Genomic DNA, 15,460 nt, shown 5'->3' with positions numbered 1-15,460 from the left:
TCGTTGTGATCGGTTCAGCCGTTTTTGCAGTACCTGGAAACGGACGGACGGACAGACATTTGGTGAATGTGTCTGCATCTACAGTCTACCCACAAAACCCAATATCATGAAAATCAGAAGAAAATTATTCAAGTAATGATCAAAAAGGTGTTTTTATTAGCCGCGTCGCAGACGCTGCTCATAGAGTGCCCTCTGCTGTTCTTCTTCTTCTTCTTCTTGTTCTTGTTGTTCTTGCAGAGAAGACAAAACCTCAAAGCTCCACCCATTGTGGGAGAGGCTTCATATAAACAAATATCCACCATTTTATTAACTCGCATAGCTTTGAGGCCTGTTTTGTAGGCCCGTGGTGTCTTGCTCTCTCACACAGTTTTATTTCAAATCAAATTCGATATATCATTTCATTTTTCACAGTCGCTAACATCGTTTTAGACTCAGTTGAAAAAAAACTGGAGGAAAATCCGATGAAAGTTGCCCTCTATAGAACGAAATGAATTCTCAAAGGCCTGTAACTTCAAGTCCATTGGATATATTTTTTTTAAATCGCGGCATGGTCAGTCATACACCGCCCGAAATAACAGACGGGAAAATGCCGAGAGATATATATTTTGTTTAAATCGCGGCATGGTCAGTCATACACCGCCCGAAATAACAGACGGGAAAATGCCGAGATATATATATTTTGTTTAAATCGCGGCATGCTTAGTCATACACCGCTCGAAATAACAGACGGGAAAATGCCGAGATATATTAAAAATTCGTCCATTTCATGACATTCGTCACGATGAAATATTTAATTTATACGTCGTCACAATAATGTGGAGAGAGGAGCATAGCTTCGTTCACGTGTCGCTACACACGAGAAATTGCCGAAATATATTTTTTTACAATCACGGCATGGTCAGTCATACACCGCCTGAAATAACAGACGGGAAAATGCCGAGATATCTATCTATAATTCCAGTAATCTCTGTGTGTATGTATGTATGTATGTATGTATGTATGTATGTATGTATGTATGTCTGTGACCGCTGTTTCTCGACAACCACGGGTCCGATATACTTTAAACTTGCCAGGTATATTGCTGGGGACCCGAGGATGTGCCTTTTCAAGGTTTCATATTAATCGGACAAGTAGTTACCGAGCTATGTCCAAAAAACGATTCAACCAATCAGAGAGCAGCGAGCTATCACGTGTGCCGAACGTGGCGAACAGACTCTGCCTCGGACGGCACATTTGAGAGCGTATTCATTTATTTCACGTTGGAAAACTATGTTGCCGTTAAACTATGTTTTAAAACTAAATAAAACTAATTTGCGATTCATCGTAACTGCGATTTGCGACCTTCCGGACAGTGAAGACTTCACTTCCGGCAGCCAATCACAGAACGCGTTGTTGCGAGCCGAGCCGAGCACGTGCGCCATTACGGTTCGTAATTCGATTTCTTCCGGAGAAAATAATAATTTCTCGATTTCTTATGCGCATTATTTCTCCCAGAGCGAAGGGCGGAAGCGAAGAGCGTTGTTTTTTTTGTTTACGGGCGTACGGGCGTACGGGCGGGGTAGAGCGTACGGGTAGCGTTTTTTTTTTTTTTTGGCAAGGAACGGGCACCCACGTACGGGCATGCCCTAGTATTAAAAATTCGTCCATTTGATGACAATCGTCACGATGAAATATTTAATTTATACGTCGTCACAATAATGTGGAGAGAGGAGCATAGCTTCGTTCACGTGTCGCCACACACGGGAAATTGCCGAGATATATTTTTTTTAAATCGCGGCTTGGTCAGTCATACACCGCCTGAAATAACAGACGGGAAAATGCCGAGATATATTAAAAATTCGTCGCCACACACGGGAAATTGCCGAGATATATTTTCACTTTGCACAAAAATAACATCAAGTAATCGAATCAATAGGAATGTCCTGTGCCTATAACATCGACGTTATAGGCACAGCTGCATCTAGGCATTGTGTAACATCGACGCGGCTTTTGTTTTAATTAAAACTTTTTGTACTTGTTTTTTGTTAATGAGAGCACAATCTGAAAACTAGGTCAAGGACACGAATCAAATATCAGGTGCACAACTTCAGTGCAGGTACACTATGTTGATGCAAAAACATATTGAAAGACCAAACGGTCTTTGAGATTCCGGATTGGCAAAATTGAGCGATGGCCAAAAAAAAAAAAAGTCGTTATAGTTTCAGACCGCCATTCGACCTTGACCTCTAACCCGGCGAGGTATGACGTAAATAAAATGTAAATGTCACTTGCTCTGTCTGGACTTTAGGCCAACTAAAGAGGGCAATTTCATTCTGATCGAACAAACCTTCGTCAAGTTTTGGTGAAAAATGTTAAAATGTCTATAATTGGGTCATGACCCTAAAATTAGGTCAACGCAAAAATGATGCCAACCCCACGTACTTTGTATTCCCATTATTGATGCAGAATTTCATTCTGAAAGTCCCAGCTGGATCCAAGATACAGCTCGGAAATTTGCAGGAAAAAGGGAAAAAAACCTAAATGGTGGTTTCGTACTCTCAGGGGTTTAAGACCTTGACCTTTAACCCAGAGAGGTATGATGTAGATGAAGCGTAAATACTCCTTGCTCTTGCCTATCTAGAGAGGAAAATTTCTTTCCTTTCGGACAAACAGTCGAGTTATGATGAAAAATGTTCAAATGTCTGACCTTAAAATTAGTTCAATGTCAAAAAATGGTGTCAACTCCGCGTACATTTTATTCACATGATAGATACAAAAATTCATTCCGAAAGTCTCAGCCAGATCCAAAATGCAGCTGGAACATTGAGAGTGCAGGAAGGAAAAAAATATAAATATACATTTTACTGCGTAGCGCATCGGGCAATGCCGTCTGGAACAGCGTTTGTTTGTCCGTCCGATGTATGTATGTAGCGTTTGTCTGGTTCGTCTGTCCGTCCGGTGTATGTATGTAGCGTTTGTCTGTCCGTCCGGGGTATGTATGTACGTAGCGTTTGTCTGTCCGTCCGGTGTATGGATGTAGCGTTTGTCTGTCTGTCCGGGGTATGTATGTACGTAGCGTTTGTCTGTCCGTCCGGTGTATGCACGTAGCGTTTGTCTGTCCGTCCGGTGTATGTATGTATGTAGCGTTTGTCTGTCCGTCCGGTGTATGTATGTATGTAGCGTTTGTCTGTCCATCCGGTGCATGTATGTAGCGTTTGTCTGTCCGTCCGGTGTATGTATGTAGCGGTCTGTCCGTCCGGTGTATGTATGTAGTGTTTGTCTGTCCGTCCGGTGTATGTATGTAGCGTTTGTCTGTCTGTCCATCCGGTGTATGTATGTAACGTTTGTCTGTCCGTACGGTGTATGTATGTAGCGTTTGTCTGTCCGTCCGGTGTATGTATGTAGCGTTTGTCTGTCCGTCCGGTGTATGTATGTAGTGTTTGTCTGTCCGTCCGGTGTATGTATGTAGCGTTTGTCTGTCTGTCCATCCGGTGTATGTATGTAACGTTTGTCTGTCCGTCCGGTGCATGTATGTAGCATTTGTCTGTCCGTCCGGTGTATGTATGTAGCGTTTGTCTGTCCGTCCGGTGTATGTATGTAGTGTTTGTCTGTCCGTCCGGTGTATGTATGTAGCGTTTATCTGTCTGTCCATCCGGTGTATGTATGCAACGTTTGTCTGTCCGTACGGTGTATGTATGTAGCGTTTGTCTGTTCGTCCGGTGTATGTATGTAGCGTTTGTCTGTCCGTCCGGTGTATGTGTGTAGCGTTTGTCTGTCCGTCCGGTGTATGTATGTAGCGTTTGTCTGTCCGTCCGGTGTATGTATGTAGCGTTTGTCTGTCCGTCCGGTGTATGTATGTAGCGTTTGTCTGTCCGTACGGTGTATGTATGTAGCGTTTGTCTGGTTTGTCTGTCCGTCCGGTATATGTATGTAGCATTTGTCTGGCTTGTCTGTCCGTCCGGTGTATGTATGTAGCGTTTGTCTGTCCGTCCGGTGTATGTATGTAGCGTTTGTCTGTCCGTCCGGTGTATGTATGTAGCATTTGTCTGGTTTGTCTGTCCGTCCGTTGTATGTATGTAGCGTCTGTCTGGTTTGTCTGTCCGTCCAGTGTATGTATGTAGCGTTTGTCTGGTTTGTCTGTCCGTCCGGTGTATGTATGTATGCCTCTCACAATCGTCCACCAATCATAGCTGAGGATCTGGTCACATGACAGGGGACAGCAGATCCTCCACTCAGCAGATCCAATCCCGATTACGCTGTTGTTGGACTATCAGACTTGTTTAAAACTCCTAAGGGTCTAAGAAAGGCTGTGCTACAACAAAAAAAATTTGGGGGGGGGGGGGGGGAGGGAGGTGTCAATTGTAGAAACAAATCCTACAACAGCAATAAGCTATTAATCAAACCCTATCATGGAGAGGACAGTGTGAGGAAGGACGGAAGGACTCTGGGTCTTGTGAGGAGTACGGGAGGACTCCGGGAGGACTCTGGGTCTTGTGAGGAGTACGGGAGGACTCCGGGAGGACTCTGGGTCTTGCGAGGAGTACGGGAGGACTCCGGGAGGACTCTGGGTCTTGTGAGGAAGGACGGGAGGACTCCGGGAGGACTCTGGGTCTTGTGAGGAGTACGGGAGGACTCCGGGAGGACTCTGGGTCTTGCGAGGAGTACGGGAGGACTCCGGGTCTTGTGAGGAAGGACGGGAGGACTCCGGGAGGACTCTGGGTCTTGCGAGGAGTACGGGAGGACTCCGGGAGGACTCTGGGTCTTGTGAGGAAGGATGGGAGGACTCCGGGTCTTGCGAGGAGTACGGGAGGACTCCGGGAGGACTCTGGGTCTTGCGAGGAGTACGGGAGGACTCTGGGTCTTGTGAGGAAGGACGGGAGGACTCCGGGCCTTGCGAGGAAGTACGGGAGGACTCTGGGCCTTGCGAGGACGGGAGGACTCTGGGTCTTGTGCGGAAGTACGGGAGGACTCTGGGCCTTGCGAGGAGTACGGGAGGACTCTGGGTCTTGTGAGGAAGGACGGGAGGACTCTGGGCCTTGCGAGGAGGATGGAAGGACTCTCGGCCTTGCGAGGAGGACGGAAGGACTCTGGGTCTTGTGAGGAAGGACGGGAGGACTCTGGACCTTGCGAGGAGGACGGAAGGACTCTGGGTCTTGTGAGGAAGTACGGGAGGACTCCCAGCCTTGCGAGGAGGATGGAAGGACTCTCGGCCTTGCGAGGAGGACGGAAGGACTCTGGGTCTTGTGAGGAAGGACGGGAGGACTCTGGGCCTTGCGAGGAGGACGGGAGGACTCCCGGCCTTGTGAGGAAGGACGGGAGGACTCTGGGCCTTGCAAGGAGGACGGGAGGACTCCCGGCCTTGCGAGGAGGATGGAAGCATTTTCGGCCTTTCAAGGAGGACGGGAGGACTCTGGGCCTTGCGAGGAGGACGGGAGGACTCCGGGCCTTGCGAGGAGGACGGGAGGACTCCGGGCCTTGCGAGGAGGACGGGAGGATTCCCGGCCTTGCGAGGAGGATGGAAGGACTCCCGGCCTTGTGAGGAGGATGGAAGGACTCTCGGCCTTGCGAGGACGGAAGCATTTTTGGCCTTGCGAGGAGGACGGGAGGACTCTGCGCCTTGCGAGGACATGTGGCAAACTATAGAAAATAAGGGACATTCCTCTTCATGCAGGTGTATGAATGAAATTGGCGCCCCTTCATATGAACCTTTCAAGAGCATAACTTGAAGATTGAAGAGAGTGAGGGAGTTTGTTCCAGAGGCGGGAGTAAAGAGGAATGAACGAGTGAAGATGAGCAGAGAGTCTTGATTTTGGCAGTTTAACCATAAGAGGGTTGCTGGCAGATCTTTTGTGTCCTGAAGGAATATTTGGGGGACAGAGCACAGATAGAGCTGGGCGGGGGGAGGGGAGGGGAGCAAGGCCGGAGAGGAGTAGAAGACAGAAAGACCACCAACCTGCATGCAGTGAGTGAGTGAAAGGCCTTCGGAGATTCCAATGATTCTGAAAGCTTTGGTTTCAACAGCGTGAAGCCGAGCTAGGTGTGAGGCAGGAGCACCAGCCCAGAAGGGAGAGCAGTATTCCATTGAGCTGCGGATGAAAGCCTTATATGTGGTGAGGAGCTCAGGTGTGCCTAGGAAGGACTTCGCACGACGGAGGATGCCCAGTCGGCGACTGGCTTTGGAGGCCAGATTTGAAATGTGGTTTTCCCAGGAAAGATCATGGCAGATAGTGAGACCCAAAAGCTTGAGTGACAGAACTTCTTGGAGAGGATTGTTGAGAACGTGGATGGGAGGGTTGTCCAGATGGTCTTTTTGGAGTTAAAAAGTGAGAATGTGAGACATTTTACACGGTCCCACCCCCTCGGTTTCTTACATTTATTATCTTTTTTGTTGTTCTTTGCAGGTGAATATCCGCAGGTGAACAAGGGCACGGAGGTACTCCTTCACCCTTCCTCATCGCTCCCTGCCCGTGAATGGGGAGCCTACGTGAAGGAAGTGAACCATCGCCATCTTATCCTGAGCCTGTCGAGTCCCCCGGATTGCATTGTTGGGCGTTATAAGATCGACATTGGGCCAGAGACAGAAGTTTGTGGATACCGATCGAGCACAACCCATGTCTATGTCCTCTTCAACCCATGGTGCTGTGGTGAGACCATGATGCAATATCGCAGTGAATCTCTTGACTTCCTCACTTCCATTTTTCAGAATGATAGTTGGGTGGCTTTTGCCATATGTCTTAATCAAAACAGCAAGTTTGGTTGTGTAAACCCAAACAATTTAATCGTGTGAATATCATTGCTGGTGGTTTTGAAAGCACAGCAAGTTGCAAATGATCTTTGATCTCTGATGTTTGTGTTTCGCAGATGACGCAGTATACCTGGAGGATGAGGAGGAGAAAAAGGAGTACGTACTCAATGAGACAGGCCTCATTTACTATGGCACCCAACACCAGATTGGCTCTCGGGGTTGGAATTTTGGACAGGTATGGATTCAAACACCGCGGTGCTTCTGTCGGATTTCACGGCTGTAGGAATTGATGGAGCCCAGACTTGAGTCAGCTGAGAGTAGATGTTTTTCTTTTCCAAAAGAATCGAAGCACTCACTACCCAGTAGATGAAAACTTGGAATTACTTTGAGCTCATACTTTCATGCTCTGTTTGCACTGCGCGCCGTTCTGTTCTAAGTGAAGGGTGGTTGGGGTACAAAGGTTGAGCATTCCATCTCACCAATTTGATGACCGGTTTACTCCATCCCACTTATCCATCCTCCAGGCCAGCGTTTCTCAGACAGTGGGTCGTGACCCTTAAGGGGGCCGTGAGTGGGTTTCCATGGGGGTCGCGATCTTTCTGCGCTAAGTAGTTGCACAGGTCCTACTGATGTTCCCAACGACTTACTGACGTGAACTTGCATTCTCAATCTTAGTAGTGATCTAAAACCAAGTAGAGCTACATTCAAGTGTTACGTGCTCCTCCCCAAACCCCGGCCACGGTGTACCTCTGAGCCCCGAGAGGAGTCGCGGCAGAAAGACGTGTTATTCTGTATGTCAAAGATCAATGGTGAAACCACACCAATTGTTACCAACAAACAAGTATTGTATTAAGGTCACACAAAAATAACAGTACAATAACAATATTAATCAATTGTACTGAGGCTAACCCTCGCTATAGCGGGGAAAATGGCCTTAAAACGATCATTCATTCATATTCATATTGTACAACCAATATATCATTCCTATGATGGTACCATCAGTTTCGTACAATGTAACTCACTGTGCTCCAAGTGAGCGAAAAGAACATTCCCAATGTCTCTATCCCGGCATCAAGCCAAAGTCAATCCACGCTCCAGTGATCGTCAGAACGATGTCGTATCGAGACCAGAATCCCGTTCGGTTGACAGTCACACTGCCAAAGATGGGCAAAGGTATCCTCAAGAGGGGACTGGGAAATCACACCTTCGGGTATGGATGTTCAACGGCTCCCCACACGACAAACCGCAAATTCCCACTCGAAATCCACGTCACACATGCAAACCAGGCTAACGGCTGGATGCGTTGAAATGGTTGGAGCGAGGTGAAAAACCTGGAGCGATGCGAAATCGTGCGCGAGGCAAAAAACGGCCAACCGGCCCGTACTCGAGACGTAACGGCACTTCAATGATTCTCTTTGGAATCAACCGCAAAACCTGTCACGCAGGTTTATCTGTCACAGCGATAACAACTCTGTCACAGGAATCCCTTTCCCAGGAAACCAAAAGTTCACTCGTGACCCCCGTTCGCCAGCGTTTGCTCAAAACCTCAACGCAGCTCGGCTCCTTCTCCGAACGCACTTGCTCCGCCTCCTTTTCCTCCTTCTTCTTCGTCCGGTTCCCGATCCGGTTTCCGGTTTCTTTTTAAAACATTAAGTTTTTTTTTCCTTTTGAAAACAGTTATCTCCAATTCACTTAAACAATAACAATAATAGTACATGCAACCAAAAATGTTGACAGTGGATGAGGACCACAACAACAGAAGTGACGAATCCGTAACACAAGGTACATCGCCCCCATGCCAAATAAGTAAATAACATAGACCCCCAACGTGCGAAATTATTGAGGCACCTTCAGCGACCAGAGATGCCGCAGTGCAGCACATGAAGATAGAATTGAGAGGAAGCGGTGTACAATAATTAATCAATTAATTGATTAATTGCGCAATTAAAATAAATAAATAATAATTGTAAAATAATTAATCTTAATCAACTAGCTAATAGAATACCAAAGCCAGCACTGCTTCATCCGAATCTGGAACCTTTTGAAAATTAATTACGTAAATAATCAAGTAATTCTATAATTAATCGATTAATCAATAAATGAAAAATATCCTTTACAGCCAAATCACTTGATCATTGTTGTGTCCAAATATCAGCTTCCTAGCTCAAAAGGTGTCTGATATTGCCTAAATGAGAAAGAAAATAAATAAATACTTAATAAATCGATAATAATTAAGTAATTGATGAATTAATTGATTAATCAAAAAACAAAATATACCGTTTTTGCCAAAGCACTTGCTCACTATTATGCCAAAATTTCAGCTTTTCAGATTTTCATGTGCTTTTCAGATTCGTTGGGGGTCTTTTCAGTATGTGCACTATTGTGCTTTTCAGATTTCAGAAAATAAAATGGCTCAGGTTTCAGTCTTTTTGTTACTCCTGTAGTCAGGGCTGGCACTAATTGGCCCAGCCCAGTTTTCCACTAATTCATAGGCGAGATTGGCCCAGCTCTGGACATAGTGCTGCTCCTCTCTCAGCAATGGTTTGAAGCCCTCAATCTTAAACGAGGGTCCAGGAACTTCTCCCTGGACAAATCTCGGAGTTTGGCACAGCCTGGCATCCTGTTTTGCTTTCCAAACTCTCTGCCTGTGATATAGAAGGCCATCTTCATTGCCATCTGACTTCCGCCACACGTGCAGTTAAGATGTTTCCATCAATAGAACTCCCTCCCTTCTCTCAATGGAGGCTGGAATTCCCCAAGGCAGTGTTTTGGATCTAGTCTTGTTCTTCGTCTATATAAATGACTTCACCGATGCTGTGTAAAATCCTATCTTCCTTTGTGAAGCTGATTCCACATTGTCATAAAGTATCCCATCTGTCTGCTAGGGAAGACAGCAGTTGTGCCTCTCTCTCTGCCGATCTCATGGAATCAATGAGATGCTCGCATGATAGAACAAGGTCTTCAATCCAGGATAATCTGTCTCACCCTGTTGCTCCAGAAGGATCATCAAATGAACCAAGTTATGTATTTTCATGGTCAGGTACTGGAATAGGTTCAGTCTCACCACCAACCATGACTTCTCCTGAGTCGAGCAGCTTCACCATCACCCGTGACTTCTCGTGGGCCAATCATATCGTGAGGCCAAACCCTAAACTCTTTTCTCCCATTTGTGGAATGTCAAACATTCGCCATTCCTGAGATGGACGATTCAAACCCTATGCTTCAAGCAAGTGGTGAACTTGTGGTGAACAATGTCATCCCAAATCTCTACCCACAATCTTTCTATTCCCATGAACTCTTCCTAACTTGACCCTCATACATGCGGGTTACTGTTTCCTCACCTCCTCTCTTGTTGTTAGTTCATCCTCTTTGCTTGTTGTATCCTGTTACCACACTCGAAGAGAGGAGCTATGTTGTTATCCTTATTCAAACGTGTAATTCAAAATACCTCTCACTGCACTGGAAAATGTGGGGACAGGAATACGGTACTGTAAAGGTTGGGAACCTGTAATACCTTCTCCCACCTGGAGTGGCACTACACGATACACATTTACATAGAGAATTTGCATCTCCACCTGCCCCCACCTCCCCCAAACCCACAGGAAAAGATAAAACACCCATATGCCACTCCAAGGTCATGCTCATCCTATGTAGCAAGCCTGGATGTAATGGGCCAAGAACTGTAAGAGGAGTAATGTGACAAACATACACATAAACAAACACACACCGGTCCGTCAATTATAATAAGGATAAACATTTGATTATGAATTATGAATTACTAGCAACGGTACCCGCCCAATGGGCGGGGCTTCAATTGAGAGGCCCAAATGAAAAGGCAAAATATCAGAAATTGAAGGCTTTTTATTTTATTTTAAACGATTCATATAAACATCCGTTGAATCATATCACACGCAAATCATCAAAATATAAACAGTACATGGCGCCCATTTTGAAAAAAAGATTGAATTCTGCAAAACGGAAGCGGCCGCTACACGTCTTTCTCATTCGCACATTTATGAGTGAAGAGTGCACGCCGAATCTGTAACACGGAAGCGGCCGCTACACGTATTTCTCAGTCACACGTTTATGTGAAGAGTGTGCGCCGAATCTGTAACACGGAAGCGGCCACTACACCTGTTTCTCAGTCGCTTTGCACACGCTGCCATGTTACTTCGGAGCCGCACGTTTATATAGGAAGAGTTCATCAGGAGTCAATCTACTCTCTCCTGGTACATAGAATAAACAGTATTTGTAGAATTTCAACAAAAGCCACATCACTGTTCATATCGGTAAATATTATTCCATCGTGTTTGGAAAAACTGGAAAATTGGAAAACTTGGAAAAACAATATAGCCTATTTTACTCCCAGGGGGTCCCAGGATTACCCACCCAAAATATCGTTGCGATCGGTTGAGCTGTTTTTGCGGTACCTTCGAACAGACGGACGGATATTTGGTGAATTATAGTAAGATGTTGTGACAGATGAAGATATAGTATGGCATGGACCTGGGTCTGGTAAGCGTGCGGTTAGAGTGTGGTTCTTGCACCAAAAGGTGGCGTATTTGGACACCAGACGGGTCCCCCAGTACGCGGAGCATGTTGTGTACAATAACAAATGTGTTATCGAGTTATATTCTGAACATTACTGTCGAAAGTGAACCGAAGGTTACAACTACCTACTTGAGAGAAAATAATGTGTTCTTTACTCTGGGAAACCAATCGCTATTGGCGCTCAAACTTAAAAGTTCAAAATGTGAAATGCGCAAACAAATAACAAAATGGCCACCGACGCTGACTAGGCCTCTGCTACCAAAACACCTCAACTTGCGTGTTCCGCAACCTGATAACTCCCTCGCAATTGCGAGTTATTCGTTGGTACGTTTGCAGCACCAAGCTGCTGGTTGCATCATTCTAGGGGCGCCGCTGGTGCGATGCTCGCATAGATTGGGGAAAGAATTTAGGATTTGAACAGGATCTGGGCATAGAACGGCCTATCTTTTTGAATGGCACCATCAGATCTTTAAAACCAACAAATGAAGAACTTGTGACAGAGCATTCATTAGGGGGTTGAACAGGATTCGACTAGATATTGATCCAACTGGAAATTATTCTATTTTTAAGGGGTCAAGGTTAAGGCTGGAGCTGCGTGACACAGGGTGGTCTTCACAGGGTCAGGGTGGTCTTCACAGGGTCAGGGTGGTCTTCACAGGGTCAAGGTGGTCTTCACGGGGTCAGGGTGGTATTCACAGGGTCAAGGTGGTCTTCACAGGGTCAGGGTGGAGCTGCATGACGCAGGGTGGTCTTCACAGGGTCAGGGTGGTCTTCACAGGGTCAGGGTGGTCTTCACAGGGTCAGGGTGGTCTTCACAGGGTCAGGGTGGTCTTCACAGGGTCAGGGTGGTCTTCACGGGGTCAGGGTGGTATTCACAGGGTCAAGGTGGTCTTCACCGGGTCAGGGTGGTCTTCACAGGGTCCATGAATCTGTAGATTAAAACGAATTTACAAAAATCTAATTGTATAAAAGGGGGATTTTCCTGTATAATGACGATACGTACCTCCACCAGCAAAGGTGGATGGAGGTTGTTTTCACCCCTGTCTGTCTGTCTGTTAACAGGATATCTCAAAAAGTTGTGGACAGATTCGGACGACATTTTGTGGACATGTTCAGTATATGGCAAGAAAGAAATGATTCGATTTTGATGAAGATTCCGACCTGGATCCCAGAATTTAAGTGATTCGTCACCACCGAGACAAAGGTCTAAAACCGACATAGAGCAGGATATCTCAAAAAGTTATGGACAGATTCGGACGAAACCTGGCGGACAGGTTGTGTGTGTGACAAGGAAGAGTTGATTCGATTTTGGTGAAGATCCGAATCTGTATACGAGAATTAGAAAACTGTTCAAGTGATTCTTCACCAATGAGTGATGGGGCCAAAACCGACATATAGCAGGATATCTCAAAAAGTTATGTTGTTCAAAAAGTTGTTCAAAAGAAAAATGATGTCATTGATGGTATCTTTTTTTTTTTTGAAAGAGGACCTTGTATGACAAATGTGTCACATTAGCAATTGATTGTGACAATGACCCAAAGGAGTGATGGTTTGGGTGCGCTCACGTGTGTGTGTGTGTGTGTGTGTGTGTGTGTGTGTGTGTGTGTGTGTGTGTGTGTGTGTGTGTGTGTGTGTGTGTGTGTGTGTGTGTGTGCAGTTCGAGGAGGGAGTGCTCCGAGCCTGTTTTGACCTGTTGGACAGATCTGGCATGCCGGTGACCGGTCGACACAATCCCGTGAGCGTGTCCAGAGTCGTCTCTGCCATGGTAAAAGTATTCTTTGCACATTCCCTCAAATTGTTGAGTAGGCCCAAGTTATTTGGAGTGGACGTCCTGCTCACCGTGTCGCATGATCGACGGTTCGATGCCGTAACGTGCAGGTCAACTGTCAGGATGATCGTGGAGTGTTGGAGGGCAACTGGTCAGGTGACTACATTCTCGGCACACCTCCTACGGCCTGGAACGGGAGCGTCGCCATCTTGCGGCAGTACAGCAAGACGGGCATTCCCGTGCGCTACGGCCAATGCTGGGTCTTCTCTGCTGTGGTCACCACTGGTAAGAAGTAAGAACTAGACCTTAAATTAAACAAATTACTGTATTATAATGATGATTGTAACAACGATATGAACCAAACACACATAGGCTACGCATGTTAAATTAAAATGAACTTGTGGAAGGTAAAGGTGCACTGCGTGTTGATCATGGTGTTTTGGCTTTTTCGGTAGATCGAACCCGTATTATGGTTAGCATCAGTTAATCGGCGAATTAGCCTTTTACCTGTACAGCCAGGAAGATCAATTAATCAGCCTGCACGGCGAAGCAGATTGTTTAATCAGCCTTTTACCTGTACAGCCAGAAAAATCAATTAATCAGCCTTTTACCTGTACAGCCAGGAAGATCAATTAATCAGGATTTTACCTGTACAGCCAGGAAGATCAATTAATCAACCTGCATGGCCAAGCAGATCAATTAATCAGACTTTTACCTGTACAGCCAGGAAGATCAATTAATTAGCCTGCACGGCCAAGCAGATTGATTAATCAGACTTTTACCTGTACAGCCAGGAAGATCAATTAATTAGCCTGCACGGCCAAGCAGATTGATTAATCAGACTTTTACCTGTACAGCCAGGAAGATCAATCAATCAACCTGCACGGCCCAGCAGATTGATTAATCAGCCTTTTACCTGTACAGCCGGGAAGATCAATCAATCAGCCTGCACGGCCAAGCAGATTGATTAATCAGACTTTTACCTGTACAGCCAGGAAGATCAATTAATCAGCCTGCATGGCCAAGCAGATTGATTATTCAGCATTTTACCTGTACAGCCAGGAAGATCAATCAATCAGCCTGCATGGCCAAGCAGATTGATTAATCAGCCTTTTACCTGTACAGCCAGGAAGATCAATCAATCAACCTGCACGGCCCAGCAGATTGATTAATCAGACTTTTACCTGTACAGCCAGGAAGATCAATCAATCAACCTGCACGGCCCAGCAGATTGATTAATCAGCCTTTTACCTGTACAGCCGGGAAGATCAATCAATCAGCCTGCACGGCCAAGCAGATTGATTAATCAGACTTTTACCTGTACAGCCAGGAAGATCAATTAATCAGCCTGCATGGCCAAGCAGATTGATTATTCAGCATTTTACCTGTACAGCCAGGAAGATCAATCAATCAACCTGCACAGCCAAGCAGATTGATTAATCAGCCTTTTACCTGTACAGCCAGGAAGATCAATTAATCAGCCTGCATGGCCAAGCAGATTGATTATTCAGCATTTTACCTGTACAGCCAGGAAGATCAATTAATCAGCCTGCATGGCCAAGCAGATTGATTATTCAGCATTTTACCTGTACAGCCAGGAAGATCAATCAATCAGCCTGCATGGCCAAGCAGATTGATTAATCAGACTTTTACCTGTACAGCCGGGAAGATCAATCAATCAGCCTGCACGGCCAAGCAGATTGATTTTTTTTTTTTTTTTTTGTATACAAGATCGAGGCTCGTGAAAGAGCGAACATTAATCACACAGAAAGACAAACAGACACATAAAACAAATAACATCGGGAGCGGTAGACAAGATGGGGAGAGAGGGGGAAGGACACAAACACAACATTTGAGAGCAGGGACCGAGAGACATGGAGACATCGAGAGATCTGTGGGAGGGAGAGGGCTTTGGGGGGAGGCATGTGAAGGGGGGGGGGGGGGGTGGGAGAGGTATAAACATATGGACACTGCCAGGATTTCCAGGAAAGAAGTTGGAATTTCAAACAAGGTGGATCTGGGGTGAATTAGTGGGGGTCGAAAAGATCAAGGTTTTGGATGGGAGAAGATAAGAGATGGTGGTGAACAGCTGTTTTAAAGACCTGGAGGGAGGAGAGGGATTGAAGGGAGTGTGGGAGTTTGTTCCAGAGGCGGGAGAAAAGAGGAATGAAAGAGTGAAGGTGAGCAGAGAGCCGAGATTTCGGCAGTTTAACCATCAGAGGGTTGCTGGCAGATCTTGTGCGACCTGTAGGAATATTTGGGGGACAGAGCACAGAGAGAGCTGGGGGAGCAAGGCCGGAGAGGAGTCGGTAGAAGACAGAAAGACCACCTACCTGCCTGCGGTGAGTGAGTGAAAGGCCCTCAGAGATAGCTTCATCGCGGGAGATTCCAATGATTTTGAAAGCTTTGGATTCAAC

General features: G+C 46.1%; 1 protein-coding gene across 1 annotated transcript in view; it reads left to right on the top strand.

The window, feature by feature from the left end:
* TGM1 (transglutaminase 1) overlaps nucleotides 1–15,460 on the top strand; it is a 71,226-nt gene that overhangs the window by 41,217 nt on the left and 14,549 nt on the right. Inside the window, exons 4-7 of the mRNA XM_068115469.2 lie at nucleotides 6,381–6,623; nucleotides 6,841–6,959; nucleotides 12,933–13,040; nucleotides 13,154–13,328. Coding sequence (XP_067971570.1) covers nucleotides 6,381–6,623; nucleotides 6,841–6,959; nucleotides 12,933–13,040; nucleotides 13,154–13,328 — 645 coding nt within the window. The remainder of the gene's footprint in view (nucleotides 1–6,380; nucleotides 6,624–6,840; nucleotides 6,960–12,932; nucleotides 13,041–13,153; nucleotides 13,329–15,460) is intronic.

Source organism: Myxine glutinosa, chromosome 5 (assembly GCF_964187855.1).
Source record: "Myxine glutinosa chromosome 5, kmMyxGlut1.1, whole genome shotgun sequence".
Lineage (NCBI taxonomy): Eukaryota > Metazoa > Chordata > Myxini > Myxiniformes > Myxinidae > Myxine > Myxine glutinosa.
This window is presented reverse-complemented; position numbering and strand designations above follow the sequence as displayed.